We start from the raw sequence: 14756 nt of genomic DNA, 5'->3' as shown, positions 1-14756 counted from the left end.
ATAGAGCTGGTAGTACTCTGTATTATGTTATTGTGATGTATTGGGAGACCTGCCCATTCTATGCATGAGTGTTATAGACACTAACTATTACCCTTAGTAAATACAGTTGCATATACTTGGTGTGCATGTTTACTTATGGTGCATTCCCGGGAGGGGCTATCTCACGAACTGTGCGGATCCCTTCTGGGTGGAGGCGCTGTTGCATCATCTACACCCCAGGCTCCCAGTGGCGGAGGTTCAGGCCTCCTGGTTGCCAACAGGTAAAGAAGCAGTATCGGTAGTTACGGAGTATACTCCAACCTCACTTAGGGGGGGGGAGGTACAAGGGCTAAATATATATAAATATATATATATATTTTTTTTTTATATATATTTTTTTATATACTTTTTGTCCCACAAATTTTTGCTGAACTGTGGATATAAATTTTCATATATGATTTCCGAATAGGAATTTTTTGTGGTTTACACTTTTAGTTATTTTGTTATTTAGCATATTATTCATACAGTATACATTTTGCACATTTATATATTTTTCAAGTTAGCACAATTTTTTCACTGGAAGTTTATAAACAACTTTGTTACCCAAACCTTTTTAACTCTACGGGCCGGATACATCAAACTACGTTAAAGTGAAGTTAATATCACACCTGCAAAAAAAATACAAATAAATGACGAGCAATAATACCGCAATTTTAAGTTGGTATACCTAAAAATTGCAGTAGTAATTCAGCGGGTGCGATATGCGGCGAAAATCGCAATGGAGAAATTAACGCAGTCGTTAATAATGTGTTAATGACCCTGCATCGTGATCATATTTCTGTCATAGGCTTTTGTAATAACTATTATTATAGCCTCTGATAGAAATAACATTAACATGTTTGATGCCTGTGGTTACCAAGGTATAAAGCAGACACCAAAGGGGTTAATACATTTTAAAAATGCACTACCCAACCCTGTTGCCCACCTTAACTGGGTAGTTGATCTGTGGACTACTAAGGGGTTAATATGTAAGGGCAATGTGTTCAAAATTCTCATATCACCTATTTCAGGCTGGTTTAGCTTATCTGGCCTATGTATATAATGGCCAATGTATTGGCCATTATAAGCATAGGAAACACAGGTCTAATGCCAGCCTGAACTACTGTAGGTGATAAAATATTTACGGTATTGCTGTCGCCCAATTTAGCTTCATTCTGAATATTTATTGTAACGTTTTTCAATGTACATTGATTACACCAATAAAATGATTTATTTTAGAAAATTAATAATTTAAGTGTGTGAGTGTTCATTTCATTTGTGTATGGGCTGTTTACACGTTGATTAGCAGACATTCCACCCTTGACCCAATGACTCCAGGGTTCTCTTTATGGTATCATTTTGCACCTATAACAATATTGACTTGGCTGCAATAGTTAGACTTTTGCCATAACACAGGGAGAGGCTCAACACAAGCGTGTCAGCAGGGAGAGTAGAGCAGTAGACCCCCTGCTGGCCAGGAATAGGTTAGAGGGGTGGTATATAATGATTTACTAGGAGAAGCAGGAGATTTAAACCCCTGCTCTGCCTCGCCTGCTCCAAAATGGAGCTTTTTCCTGTCCTTGCAGGCGAGGCAGTGAGCGCGCTCGTGGGGCGGAGGCGGAGCGGAGGCGTGCCAGGAGGCGGAGCGGGAGACGAGGCTAGTCCCTCGCTCCCATTGGATGTGAGCGGTCACGTGACCGCTCACATCGCTTCCACGAGCGGCAAATTTGAAACCTGCCTGTCTCTGCAAAGTTTCTCAGCCTCCGCACGCATCAGCGCGGATGCGGAGGGAGAAACTATAGCCGCGCTGATGACAGATGCAGGGGCTTTGTGCATCTGCTCAGCGTGGCTCAGCCCGCCTCAGCGAGCTTAAAACTCACTATGTCCCAGGCCTAAGGAGACATAAATGGAATGGATTTAGAGATATGCAACAGAGAAAAAATGAAGACAAAATAGTAATGAACCTCTTTCTTGCTTTGTTGCTTGAAATAAATTGGCAATACAAGATGTAAGGTACTGCAGTGGTTATATTATGCAACTGTGTTTGTCAGTAACCTTATTAAATCCTTCAGATGTCAAAAAATGTAAATGATAGAAATTGTGCAAATTAGAGGATCAGTTTCCTAATTTGCAAAAAATGCCTGAAAATATATATATTTTTTTTTAATTTGGTTAGTATAACCATACCTAAGGCATTTGTACAACTCAACTTCAGCTATTGATTTTAATTAAAACTTTTTCTACAGGAAAAAAAAAGAAATCTTACCATGAACTTATTTTTTTCACTTTCATCCTCAGTCTCTTCATTGTCATTTTGATTATTGTTGAAATATCGGCAAATATCTTCATAATCAATGATTTTGTTAACATTTTGTTTTCTAGGATGTGAAGGTCTCCTTTTAAGTCCTCTAAAAATGTATTCATAATGTGGCAGATCTGTGAAGACATCATCGTCATTATCATCCTCGTCATCATTACCATCACTGTCCTTTTCCCCTGAGGTTTCATTATCCAGAACATTACAGATCTTGGAGGCTGGGTTAACTCCATCCAGTCGATAATCCGGGAAGGTGATTGCACTAGGTTTGTGCCTAATAATTCGAGTTTTATGGGTCCTTCGTAAACTTGTGTTTGAAATCCTGCATATTGAAAGTGTTTGTGGGTATTTATTCTCTGAGACTGACAAACTATTGACTTTGTATGATGAAGGACATCGCATATCTTTACATGCTTCTACACTATCAAATTGTTTACCAGCTGTAACATTGTCTGGCATCATCCCAAACTCTAGGGTTGTTATGATATTATCCCTCTGGGATGGCAAACCTGTAATTTTAGTTTCGGATTCCAACACAGTGCTATTAATCTCCATTTGTCCATTGTGTTCATTGCTTCCAGTTTGAAATCCTTCCGTATTGTTTGGCTCCGATGTTAATGAAAACGTGTAAACGGTGGAATAAATGGAAGCCTCTTCAGCTTCTAAAATGGTTTCCATACTTTAACAGAGTTATTCATTTGTGTTATCGATATTGTCCTGATGTTTGGTATGACCGCTGATTGTAAATTAGACATACGCAGGATTCTTCCAGATAGCTATGTCATAATTAGTGCCTTCATAGCCCACTATTTTCTTAATCTGTAATTAAGAAATAACAGACAGAATTATAAATCTGATAGCAAATATCTGAAAACGGATTAGGAAACACATGCATTTTAAAACCCAGTCGTTTTTTGTGTGTAGAAATAAGGGGGGGAAAGGTGGAAAGTAGTATTGCTGATTTAATCCCATGTGGCTGTGAAGTGAACACAAAAATAAGTGCAGTAGATGTCAGTGCTTGGCACAATGGTTGGTAGAAGCAACTGTGGGACAGTAGACATTAGTCTGGCTATTGAAATGCTTAATTTAAGAGATGAGTTTTAAGGTGTGACTTAAAGGTGGGGAGAGAAGGTGCTTGTGTGTGAGGGAATTCTCCAGGTAAGGAGCATTGAAGGGAAAAAGATTGGAGGCAAGAGAGCAGTAGCGGTGAAAGGAATGGAGAGGATAGTTAGTGCAGGAGGCGAGCAGGGGCATAACGAGACATCAAAGTTAATATGAAAGAAGGAGCAGATGAGTGGTGAGCCTTAAAGGTAAGGAGGATATCCAAAATTTGTTGGGAAGCAAGGAGAGGAATTTAAAGAAGACATGAGCAGAGAATGTTTTGGGGAAAAGTGAAATTATTCTAGCAGCAGAATTTTGGAAATTTTGCAAAGGAGAAAATTGTCAGGAGGGGAGGCCTGTTAACAGTATGTTACAATAATCCAAAAGGGAGAGGATAAGGGTATGCATTAGCGTTTTAGCAGTAGACAAAGCATGCTTGACACAAAAATGCACGCATCGGGAACATATACGCTGATGTTACACGTCAGTGACAGTCTATCCCTGGGACAGCACACCGACGCTCCTCGCTTGCTGTTGTGCTCTCTCCAAATCCTATGCTGTACTTCCAATTTGCTTATCTGTGAGGTTTACACAATGTTTTTAGGATAGGGATCTCCGCTACCCTCACCCTACAATTAGGATATACGAAACACTAATGGCTGCTAAACAGCATTTCCCTACACTAGCAGCTATCCTATACTCCTTCTCTAATAGGGCATTATTCTAAAGTTTGGCTGCTAAATAGCATTTATCCTTCACAAACCGTCATATGAGGTTGATGTTCTGGCAGGGATTCCCTTAACCTTTACCTCCTGGGCAATTAGACAACAATTGGTTGCCATACAGTGCTCTTTACTATTTATAATCAGGGACTTTTGTATCAATTCAAAAAGAGTACCATGGAGACTTCCAGTGACGTCAAGAGGAATGGCTGCCTGAGAGATTGGCTCCAGAGCCCCTCCAACGTATAACCCATAAACATAGCAATTAAATAAACAAATCCCCCCCCAAAACCTACAGTCCTGAACCCCTAACACCAGCTGGGCACAAGAAGTACCTTCTCCGCCGATTTGGAGAGGGGTTGCCGGCGCTCTGGGAGGCCTCCTGTGAGCCCCGACCCCCGGTAGAAGTCTCTCCCTGACTCGCGCGAAAGAGTCAGAAGAAACGCCTGGAGGAGCGATGTGGGAGGTAGGAGAGGCGACGGGGCTAAGCTCCGAGTGTCCCGTGGAGTCTACTCTAACTGCGGGGCTTGAGGATTCCCCCCCTGCGAGCGCTGCCCTTGAAGTGCGCCCGCGATGCCCTCCTGCGCCCCCGAGGGGAAGCCGGAGCTGCAGCAGCATCTCCCCGTTGCGGTCCCGGTCTCCGCTTGCCCCCACCCCCCAGAATAAATAAAATAAATAAACATACCCCCATCAGGCTATCCCGGCAGGGGAGAGTATCCCTGACTGCAGGAGCTGTGAGACCCACCACGTGGCGGCAGGGGAGGAAGCGGCCATCTTAAAGGAACACTCCACTGAGGCACCATCTCCCCTTAAAGGGGTATACAGCTGCTTGTCCCAACCATCAGCTTTCAACTGCTGCCTGAGCCTCAGTGTGCCACAACCCTCTACCTCCCCAGTAACACAGCGTTGAGCCAAATAAATAAATAAACAACTACTCAGCAGCTTCAGAAACACCCCAGAAGCTCCGTAACACTCTCACACCTCCCCCCCCTTAAATAAAAGGGAATAAAAATAATAAAGTGGGGACCATAAGCAGACAGGGGAACATACAGAGCATGAGCGGCAAGGGCAAAAAAGCAGCCCAGCAAACAGTCGCGAGCTACTTTACCCCAAACCAGCGACCCGCAGGGAGTTGCGAGGACTCGCAAGACGGCGGCCTGACTCGCACGCGGGAAGACCCAGGTAGAACACAACAGCCAGAAATGGCAAACATCGACATTAATAAAGAATACCTGGAGAACCTCTTCACGAGAATGAGGAAAGAAATCCAGGATGACCTGACTAAAGCGGTCAACACCTTAAGGAGTGATATGAACCTCCTGGCTGCTAAGACGGACACTCTGAACCATAAGGTGGAAGCCTTGGAGCAGGCCCAATCCTCCGCAGAGGACGAAATAAACCGGTTACACTGGGAAATAAGGGAATTAAAGGAAAGTGCCGAAGATCAAGAAAATCGCGACCGGAGGCAGAACCTGAGAATAAGGTATGTCCCGGAGTCCGTGGAGACGGACCAGCTCCGCACTTACCTGACAGACTTATTTATCCACCTAGTCCCGGACTTATCCCCTGATAAACTGGAGATGGATAGGGCCCACAGAGCCCCGGGGCCAAAATCTACTGACCCCAAGAGGACCAGAGATGTCCTGATTAAATTCCACTACTACTCTACGAAGGAGAAATTATTAGCAGCCAGTAGAGACAAGGGAGCCTTACAATTCCGCAACACACGAATCGAAATCTATAGTGATCTCTCGAAGAAAACTGTAGACAGGAGAAGAGAGTTAAAACCCCTCCTGTAGAAACTGAGAGAAAACAACTTAAAATATCGTTGGGGGTTCCCATTCAAAGTCGTTGTGCAATCAGGAGGGAAATACCACACTCTATCCTACCCGGAAGAAATCCCGAGATTTATGAGGGCTCTGGGCATCCCGCAGGCGAGCGGAGGATCTGCACATGAAGAAGCTGACGGCGCTCAGAACCAAAGACCAACTGAGAAGGTACCGCGAACTTCCCAGAGAATCGCCACCCAGCGAAACCAGGTGGGGGAAGAATAAGAATCGAGACTCGGAACTTGCCCCGGCCTGACTGAGGCGGCGGGACTGCGCCCTCCATTACCCCCAGATCTCCCTCCCCCTGGATAAAAGAGAGAAACAGCTCCCCTGTCTACCCCCCTTGGTGGATCTCCACTTACCTGCTGCGAGATGAAGTCGCTCTCCTTCGGAGTGTCGGCGCTCTTGGCCTCTGCCGGGAATGCGAGAAAGAGTCTCAGGACGAGAGCAGGGAGCGGCGGACAGAAGACCCGATGTAGACGGGGGGTGATGATGTTTGGTGGGACGGGGGGGGCTTTGGTTGTGCGGGAGGGGGGGGATGATTGTCTGGGGGAGAGGGGAACCACATTTCTCTCCCCTCCCCCCTTTCCTCTCCCCTCCCCCCTTTCCTCTCCCCTCGCTCCCTGCCCACCCCCCACCCCCCCTCTGCCGTGAAGGATCGGGAGCTGGTCCGGCGGTCTCTGCGGAGTCAGACCCGGCCAAAATAGACAGAGGCAGACGGCAAGCCCAAAGATAGACATATGGGGACTGAAGCTATACGAAAAAACTCCCTCGTATGTATCCAGTGTTAGTTAAATATTGTAAATACCTACCTGGAACCACCTCTACGCCAAGGGGTTCACCCACAACAGCTCGGTTCCTCCCGGGGTGCGCCTTGTACCCTTAACGTTGCAGCTGACCCAAGCAAAGTAATGGGAACTGTAAACATAGGGATCTAGAGGAAAACGGCGGACCAGCGCCATCTAGTGACAATACAAGCAAATGTTGGTGGGCACAGTTGGGGGGCTCACCTGGGGAGGAAACGAGAAGCCCCTGGAAGGGGGATCCCAAAAGAGGTCTTAGGCTTTCTACCATAGAGGCAAACAAGAGAAAGGGCTCCAGGAAAGGTACCCATGGGGGTGATACTTGTATAGACCTCCCCCTCCCCCAGCGCCCCCCCTTCCCATCCCCTACACCCTTCCCCTCCTACCCTCACGTGCTCCCCCCCGGCCCAGTTTATCCCCCCCTCCCTTCCTCCCCCCCCATGTCATATCCCTCCCCCCCTCCACTTCTGCCCCCCCCTCCCCTAGCTGGGGAACATCCCTACCCCTATGCCAAACCGAGGTTAGCATGACATATAAGCATAAGGTTATGAAAGCAATTAGTTAAGGGTTCCGCAACGTTAGACTCGGAAGTTATATGGTTGAACAAGTTTTATGTGATTTAATATGATTAGTTGCAATGCCTTTTGATGGCTCTCAGAGAGCGGCGCTCAGGGAAGTCTCTCAGAGGCAATAGGCCTACTACCTTCATCCTTAGAGAGATGAGGGTCTCTAAAACTGGGCTCTTGGACAGCCCACTTTCTTTTCTTTTTCCACTCTTTTCTCACCCCCCTCTCTTTCCCCTCCTCCCCCATCCCCCCATGCCCCCCCAGCCATTCACGTGCCCAGAGAACACAGGGGACGATCTTGCAGAACCAACTCTCATCAGCACCAGGTACTCTATACAAAAGAAAAGTCGCACATAAAAATGAACACAACCCTGTTTCTCTATCCACACACACCCAGCAGGGACGAGCACATACGCAGACGGCCAGGGTCTCCAGAAACCAAGATTCCACAAAAAGCCTACTCAGAGGTCAAGACAAGGTATGACTGTAGAGACGCCACCACCTTGGGAAAGTGGAGGGACAGACAGAAGCCCTGAAATACCATCCAGGTAACAATGGCCCATAACACAACACTTAAACTAATATCCCTAAATGTCAGAGGACTAAACTCAGTACTTAAAAGACGGCTCGCTCTTCAGGAGCTCAAAAAGATGAAGGGAGACATCCTGTTTTTACAGGAAACTCACTTTAACAAGACAACACCCCCCAATACCTTCCAGAGATATTACCCTCAGACCTACAATGCATCCTGCCCAACCAAAAAGAGAGGGGTAGCTATTTTGTTCAAACAAAATGTTAAATTTTCTTTAAAAAAAGAAACTGCAGATCCGGAAGGCAGATTTCTTATCCTCCAAGGCACCTTGTCCGGGGTGGATATTACTATGGTCAATATATACGCCCCAAACGAGGCCCAAGCTGACTTCCTGAGAGAACTTTGTGACAGCCTAGCTCCCCAGCCTAGAACTACACTGTTGTTGGTCGGAGACCTAAATATGCTTGTAGACCCCGACCAGGACAGGATGAGCACATTAGATACCCCCCTCCCCCGTGCTATGGAGAAAAATGCTAGGGAATTCCGTAACATACTGAAAGAGTTCGCATTAATGGATATCTGGCGAGCTCAACACCAGGGTAAGAGGGACTACTCCTACTTCTCCCCCCCCGCACCAGACCTACTCAAGGATTGATTATTTTCTGGGTACTAAGGATATCTTCCAGGCAACCTCCCAGTCAGATATAGGATCAATATCCTGGTCGGACCACGCCCCGGTCTCGCTGACGCTCTCCCTCCCCTTCTATAAAAATAGCCAATACAACTGGAAACTAAATGATTCTCTGTTAAACCAACTAGATGTAGAAATAGAAATTAAACAAAAACTCAGAGAATACTTTACACTGAACAAGGGCTCCGTAGAGTCATCAGCGATGCTATGGGAGGCCCATAAGGCTACAATCAGAGGGAATATCATTTCCATAGCCTCATACAAGAAAAAAGCACGACAGAAATTGTACAACAAATTGGCGGGAAAAGTCCAATTACTGGAACAAAAACATAAAACTAATCCCTCAAAAAAATTACTCAAAATATTAGATAAAGCCAGATCTGAATTCAAACACATACAACTCGATGAGGTGGAGAGGGCGCTGCGGTGGACCAGGCAAAAATACTACGATAAAGGGAATAAGGCCGACCGGTTATTAGCATCCAAGCTAAGAGGTCTGAGAAATAAAGCCCAAGTATCAGCTTTGCAAACAAAGACAGGTGTCAAAACATATTGCGAGAAACAGTTAGCAGCCGAATTCTCAGACTTCTACTCTAAATTATATAATCTAAAGTTCCCAAAAAATAGATCCTCTAACGAGGAAGCTATAGCTAAATATTTAGATTCATGTAACCTTCCAAGCCTCTCAGAAGGGGATCTTGCAGAACTAAACAAAGAAATCTCCCAAGAGGAGCTCTTAAATGCCATCTCCCAACTAAACCTAGCAAAACGCCAGGCCCAGATGGGTTCTCCAATCAATATTATAAGACATTCAAGCTAATTCTAGCTCCCTATCTCCTTGATATGTTCAACGAGTTTCTGGAGGGAACAACCATCCCAGCATCTATGTCTAAGGCCAATCTAGCAGTCATACCAAAGAAGGGAGAGACCCACTACAGTGCGGTAGTTATCGCCCCATAGCCCTCCTTAATTCGGATCTAAAACTTTTCAGTAAAATTTTGGCCAACAGATTAACCCCCATACTACCAAGCCTAATACACATAGATCAAGTCGGGTTTATTTCCGGCAGGCAGGCCTCAGATAATACCAGGAAAATCATTAACATAATCGACCATGTACATCTCTCATCCACGAAGGCCATCCTATTGAGTCTAGATGCGGAAAAAGCATTCGATAGGATCAGATGGGACTTTTTAGATCAAACATTAATCAAATTCGGATTTAAGGGCCACTATCTGGCAGGGGTCAGAGCCCTGTACAAAAGTCCCACGGCCGTCGTGAAGCTCCCAGGAGGAGACGCAAACCCTATAAACATTAAGAATGGTACTCGACAAGGATGCCCCTTGTCTCCGCTTCTATTTGCCCTCTCTATCGAACCCTTGGCAGCAACAATTAGAGAGGATAAAAATATAAATGGTATTGAAATTGGGGGGACAAACTATAAGATATCCCTCTTTGCTGATGACATTATCCTGACTCTGGCCAACCCCTTGACCTCACTCCCGAATTTACACTCACAATTAGACAAATTCAGCAAACTCTCGGGATACAAAACTAATATGGATAAGTCGGAAGCATTAAATATATCCCTACCCCACCCCGAGGTCAAATTACTGCAAATAAATTTCAATTATAGGTGGAGCTCCACAAAAATCAAATACCTAGGAATACAAATAACACGGAAGTACAAAACACTATTTCAATACAATTACCCACCCCTATTTGAGAGACTAAAAAAAGACCTTCAAAGCTGGAATGGATATCAGATATCTTGGCTAGGAAGAATAGCCACGGTAAAAATGAACATCCTACCAAGACTTCTGTATTACTTCCAGACTCTCCCTATTGATATCCCACTAGGTGAACTCAAAAATATGCAAAACAAAATCTTCCAATTTATTTCGCAAAATAAAAGACCAAGGGTAGCTAGAACTATCTTGCTAGCACCAAAGGAAAGCGGAGGCTTGGCAGTCCCGGATATCATGAAATATTATTTGGCGGCCCAACTCAAACAAGTTATAATGTGGAACAACAAACCAACCACAAGCTGTTAGATTGGGATTGAGTCTGCCTATGCGAGACCTCTCTCACTCCCGGCCACCCTGTGGACCGAGAGGGGTAGGGAGACCTTCTCAGAAACATTAAAGCTGGGAGCAATGAAATGTACATGGAGAATATGGACTAAAAATAAAGATAGGTTTAACCTAACGGCCTCACCCTCACAACTAACGCCCATATTTAACAACCCGGAGTTCCCCCCAGGCTTGTTCCCACAGAGACTCAGTGAATTAAAAAAGTTAAAGATAATGGTAGCAGAGCAGTTTATAGGAAACGGAAAGATCCTATCGATTCAGGAACTAGAGAAAAACAAACAAACAGTGAACCTGCCAATATTTGGCTTCCTGCAGATCAGGCATTACCTGCAAACTCTTTCCAAAGAATTAACATTTCAACCATTAACAAATTTCGAGCGCCTATGCAGGAAAGGATATTACTGTAAGGGGTTGATTTCGGAAGTGTATCTGGGTCTGGCAAGAACAGCAGGTTGTTCCCAACACAATTATATGCTCAAGTGGGCGGAAGATTTGAACATAGAGATCGATAGGGAAGACTGGGAGGATATCTGGGAGGCAGCTTCCAAAACATCAATATGCACCACCACCAAAGAGAACATTTATAAAATTCTATTTCAATGGTACTTAACCCCGAGTAGGTTGAGCCAGATCTTTCCCGGGACACCAGATTTGTGCTGGAGGGGATGCGGACAAAGAGGAGATATGGCTCACATCTGGTGGAATTGTCCAAAGATTCAGGTGTTCTGGGTCATGATCAAATCATTAATCCGAGAATACCTGGGGGTGGAGGTTGAGGTGGACCCGCTGACCATGGTGCTGGCTAAACCAATTGACGAGCTAGAGACGGCAGAAAACAAAATGACAATACACGTACTCACGGCAGCTCGCTGTTGTGTGGAAGCTGCCTGGAAAAAAATAAATCCACCATCCAAACAGACAATACTACGAAGACTCCGCGAAATAAAGTCAATGGAGCTCCTTACAGCAAAACTAACCCAAAAAATGGACAAGTTCCATAAGACATGGGAAATATGGCCAGGTGTGTAACAGACTACTACGAAAGCTATTGGAAAAAACTAAGGGGCCAATTGGGCTGGTCCCCCCCCCCTTCCCCCCCCTCCTCCCCTCCCTTTCTCTCCCTCCCCAAATCTACTTTCCTCCCCCTCTCCTTTCACCCCTCTCTCTCCCCCTATCCTTTCTTTTTTCTTCCCTGACAATAAAAGATGCACACAAAGAAGCGGCCGCTTCCACTTTAATGTACCTAATGGGGGAGTATGTGAATAGGCAATACTCAACACAACTAGTTACATATTTAACTTAAACAGGAACAATGATTCGTGAATATTTACTATGTTGTACATGACAGTTAGTACTCTTCCAATGTTTGTATAACGAAATGTATGATATGTGTGTATTTTGTGAAAAACAATAAAAAAATTGAAAAAAAAAAAAAAGAAGAGTACCATGATGAAAGTTGACTGCTAAATGGACTATTGGCTGCTAAACAGCACTCCCGGCTACAGTTACGATCATGTTGTCTCATTATCCACTATCCCCGCTGAAATAGGGCATTAGCCAACAAACTGGCTACTAAACAGCATTTATCTTCAATTGACAGTCATGTGGGGGTGATATTCAGGTAGGGATCCCTTATACCTTTACCTCCAGTCCAATCAGACAGCTATTGGTTGTCAAATAAGACTCCTACTATTTTGAATCAGTGATTTGCTGCTATATTTATGTAGCCCTGGGCTATATGTCTTTCCTCCTCCTGGTATAAGCCCTGGTAAGGGCAGGCTGCTAGAAGTTATCATGGGTTTCCCCCACTTCAAGCACTGCTCTGAGTGGTGGGGGTAGATCACCTGACCCTGTGTCTAAGGCAAGAGGCACAGGGAGGGGCCTTCTGAAATCATAAAGAGCAGTGCACTGCCTATTTAGAGTTAGTCTTATATTGAGTCTGTTCAGAGAGTGAGTCTACAGTGAGAGCAGTGCGACACTGGTTGGTCCAGTGCAGCTGCATTAGTTAGTGTACAGTTGGAGAAGGAGCAGCCTATGTGTAGGGCTGCTAGAGCTACAGTGCAGTGAGGTGGACCAATGCCTCTCACCCTGATTAGGGGGTGAGGGAAGAGCTAGCCCCACCCTGGGTGCACTTGGCCTGGGGTGGTGGCAGGGGATGATACCATCCTGAGGGAGAGCAGTCTGGGTGGAGTATACAATCTGTACCTGACTGGTGATCCTGTATGCTGTTGTTGCTGATATTGCTGCTATGTGAATAAAGAGCTGCTGCTGCTATTTAAAGAGACATTCATGTTGAGACTGGAATCTCTCATCCCTGTGTAGGAATACTCTCTGTAAGGATTCCACCCCGCATTCCTGGGGCTTACCAGAGATGGAGGCTCTGCACCACTAAGAAAGAACGAAGCATCCACCCCAGAAACCTGTTCCTGTCATCCCCCATACCATCGCGGGAGACTCGGGCCCTCCTGTTGCCAGCAGGTATGCACCACACTTCCGACACATAGCCAGACCCTAGTACAGTGTAGGGGGGCTGATCTGCGATTGCCCGGGGTCCATGGGCTACAGTTGGAGGCGCTGCTGTGAGAAACAGGGCAGGTTTTCAGCTAAGCAGAACTGAAAGTGTTAGGTACACCTTCAGAGCAAGTGCTACAGAAAGTAGGGCATGTTTGCATACTAGGGGTAGTCAGGAGAGCATGGACTCTCGCACAGTACGCCCTGGGTGCCCTAAGAAGTTGATATAAATGTGGGTAACATGGCTATAGCTGTCCTAGTCCCTTGAGGCAGATAGTGTGAGACAACTGTGGGGGTTAGCCTGTTAACTTGTCCAGGGACCATGGCCCAGGGTCTGCACTATGAGTGGCCAAAAGTAGGAGACGCCCAGTACTAAGGAGATGCCTAGAACCCTAGCCAGTACCTAGAAAACACACCACAGAGTGCTTGTGATGAACCGTCAGCGAGTGCAGTGTACTAAGAAAGAGTTCTGCCTAGCCTGGGGTATGCCATACGTTGTATTCGTGGGTTAGAGCACCAGAGAGACTAGTGAGTGTCTAGGAACGTGTTGAACAGTAGACACTGAGAATAGTGCTATCGTGGGCTTAGAGGGCTCATTAAAGATGGTGACGAGAGATACATGTGCTCTGCGGGGCATGGAGGTTAAAATGGCGACAGCAGCGTCATTCAATGCAACGCGGGTTGCAGCCGATCCAAAATGGCGATTCCCGCCGAGCCTAGATCGCGCACGTGCAGCGTGCAAGCAGGCTGTGCAAAATATGTGGCGAGAGATGTGCAGGGGTTTGGCGCCAAACCCAGATCCCCAGCAGACAGAGCGGAGAGGCGCGAAGGCCGAAAGCACGCCCACCTGTGCAGTGACTGGCCGACAAACGAAGCCACGTCACGCAGAGCGAGAGAGTGCCCCTCCTCTTGTTTCCACCAGAGGGAGGGGACACACAAAGAACCAATCAGAGCTGTCCTCCCCAGCGGAAGGAGAGACAGGAAGTGAGAGCAAGGAATTTCACTTCTGCTGGACAGTTGAAGGAGAAGGAGCTAAGAGCGAGCTGAAATACTCAACCCCCGCGCAAAAGATGGCTGATCTGAGTGTGACCACCTATCAGTTTCCATGAGGCTTCCTGGTTGTGGAGGTTGATGGCCGAGAGTATCTCCGGTGCCTGTGCGTACACTGCAGGACACCCAGACCGGCCCTGAGCATGACAGCACGATGCACCCAGTGCGGCACATTCTACTTATGGCCTGTCGAGCCATGGCCTATGATTAAGACTCCGCGGGGTGCCTCTCCAGCAACCCTGATCGAGGAGGCGGAGGCGGAGGAGAAGGCTGTCCTGGTCCCGTATGTCACCCTTGAGGTAGGGACCGAGGCCCAGCCAACAAGAGATGTCCCGGCGGAGAGCGCGACCACAGTGGAGGTACCGGAGCGGGCCCGTTTTGTGCCACTACCCACTGGTGGCGCAGCAAAGACTCAAGGTGACTCCCAAGCGGACGATCCGTTGCACTCCTCGTCGGATGAAGGCAGTCTATCATCGGTGGCGATACGCCTACCGGCGAACCACCCCAGCTGTAAGAAAGAGAC

The 14756-nt window shown here is 46.4% G+C and overlaps 1 protein-coding gene across 1 annotated transcript in view; it reads right to left on the bottom strand.

The window, feature by feature from the left end:
* Positions 1 to 14756, bottom strand: part of STARD13 (StAR related lipid transfer domain containing 13) — a 375955-nt gene that overhangs the window by 346217 nt on the left and 14982 nt on the right. Inside the window, exon 2 of the mRNA XM_075592130.1 lies at positions 2285 to 3154. Coding sequence (XP_075448245.1) covers positions 2285 to 3013 — 729 coding nt within the window. The 5' untranslated portion in view covers positions 3014 to 3154. The remainder of the gene's footprint in view (positions 1 to 2284; positions 3155 to 14756) is intronic.

This window comes from Ascaphus truei, chromosome 3 (assembly GCF_040206685.1).
Source record: "Ascaphus truei isolate aAscTru1 chromosome 3, aAscTru1.hap1, whole genome shotgun sequence".
NCBI lineage: Eukaryota > Metazoa > Chordata > Amphibia > Anura > Ascaphidae > Ascaphus > Ascaphus truei.
The sequence above is the reverse complement of the archived record's forward strand: the minus strand, read 5'-3'. Positions and strand labels throughout refer to the sequence as shown.